We start from the raw sequence: 804 nt of genomic DNA, 5'->3' as shown, positions 1-804 counted from the left end.
CCACACTCCCACAATGCCCTGGGGCTGTGGTGCCAGTAAGCTACTCTCCCACAATGCCTTGGGACTGACGGGGAGTCAAGGACATGCTCCCACAGTGGGGGGGTTTGCTACTTTCCCACAATGCCCTGGGGCAGGCTCAGTTGGCCACACTCCCACAATGCCATGTGGCCAGGGCGCAGGTTGTCCATACTCCCGCAATGCCTCGGGGCTGGTGGGGTTGGCAACACTCCCACAATGCCCTGGGACCGGGGGCGGGGTGCCCAAGAGGCTGAATACGCATGCACACTCCCATCACCCACGTCCCCTCCAAGCTGCGCATGCGCATTCACCTGCTTACCATGACACCCCCTTCGCGCCCCCCCCGCCGCCCATTTCCGGCCCTGCTTGCCTACCCCCCGGCCGCCCCCAGGCCCAGACGCACCGCGGGGCCCTCCGGGCGGGACCGGACCTGAAGCGGCGGCGGAGGAGCCACTCCACGTTCCCAGGGCGGCAGCGGGAGGCGGGGCCCGACTGCGCTTGCGCGGAGCCAAACTCGCGGGGCAGCCTGGGACTTGCAGTCCCTGAGGAAGCGCTTTAATTTGTACGCATGCGCACAGTGCCGCCAGGGCCCACGCAGCACGACAGCGCATGCGGATCGCGCATGTTGCCCTTCCAGTCTCTTGCGCCGAAGAGCCGGGGTCTCCCCGGGGCCTGCTGGGAGTTGTAGTTTTCAGCTCCCCGGCCCCTCCCGCTCCTGAAACCCCGACCCCCAGCGCCCAGCAACAGCGGTGCCCCTCACTCCCGACCTGCAGCCCCCCCCCCCCT

The 804-nt window shown here is 68.2% G+C and overlaps 1 protein-coding gene across 1 annotated transcript in view; it reads right to left on the bottom strand.

The window, feature by feature from the left end:
- Positions 1 to 188, bottom strand: part of SGF29 (SAGA complex associated factor 29) — a 5,006-nt gene extending 4,818 nt beyond the window's left edge. The window contains exon 1 of the mRNA XM_006037567.1: positions 112 to 188. Coding sequence (XP_006037629.1) covers positions 112 to 188 — 77 coding nt within the window. The remainder of the gene's footprint in view (positions 1 to 111) is intronic.
- Positions 189 to 804: the final 616 nt, after the last annotated feature.

The sequence above is a fragment of the Alligator sinensis genome, unplaced genomic scaffold (genome assembly GCF_000455745.1).
Source record: "Alligator sinensis unplaced genomic scaffold, ASM45574v1 scaffold1511_1, whole genome shotgun sequence".
Classification (NCBI taxonomy): domain Eukaryota; kingdom Metazoa; phylum Chordata; order Crocodylia; family Alligatoridae; genus Alligator; species Alligator sinensis.
This window is presented reverse-complemented; position numbering and strand designations above follow the sequence as displayed.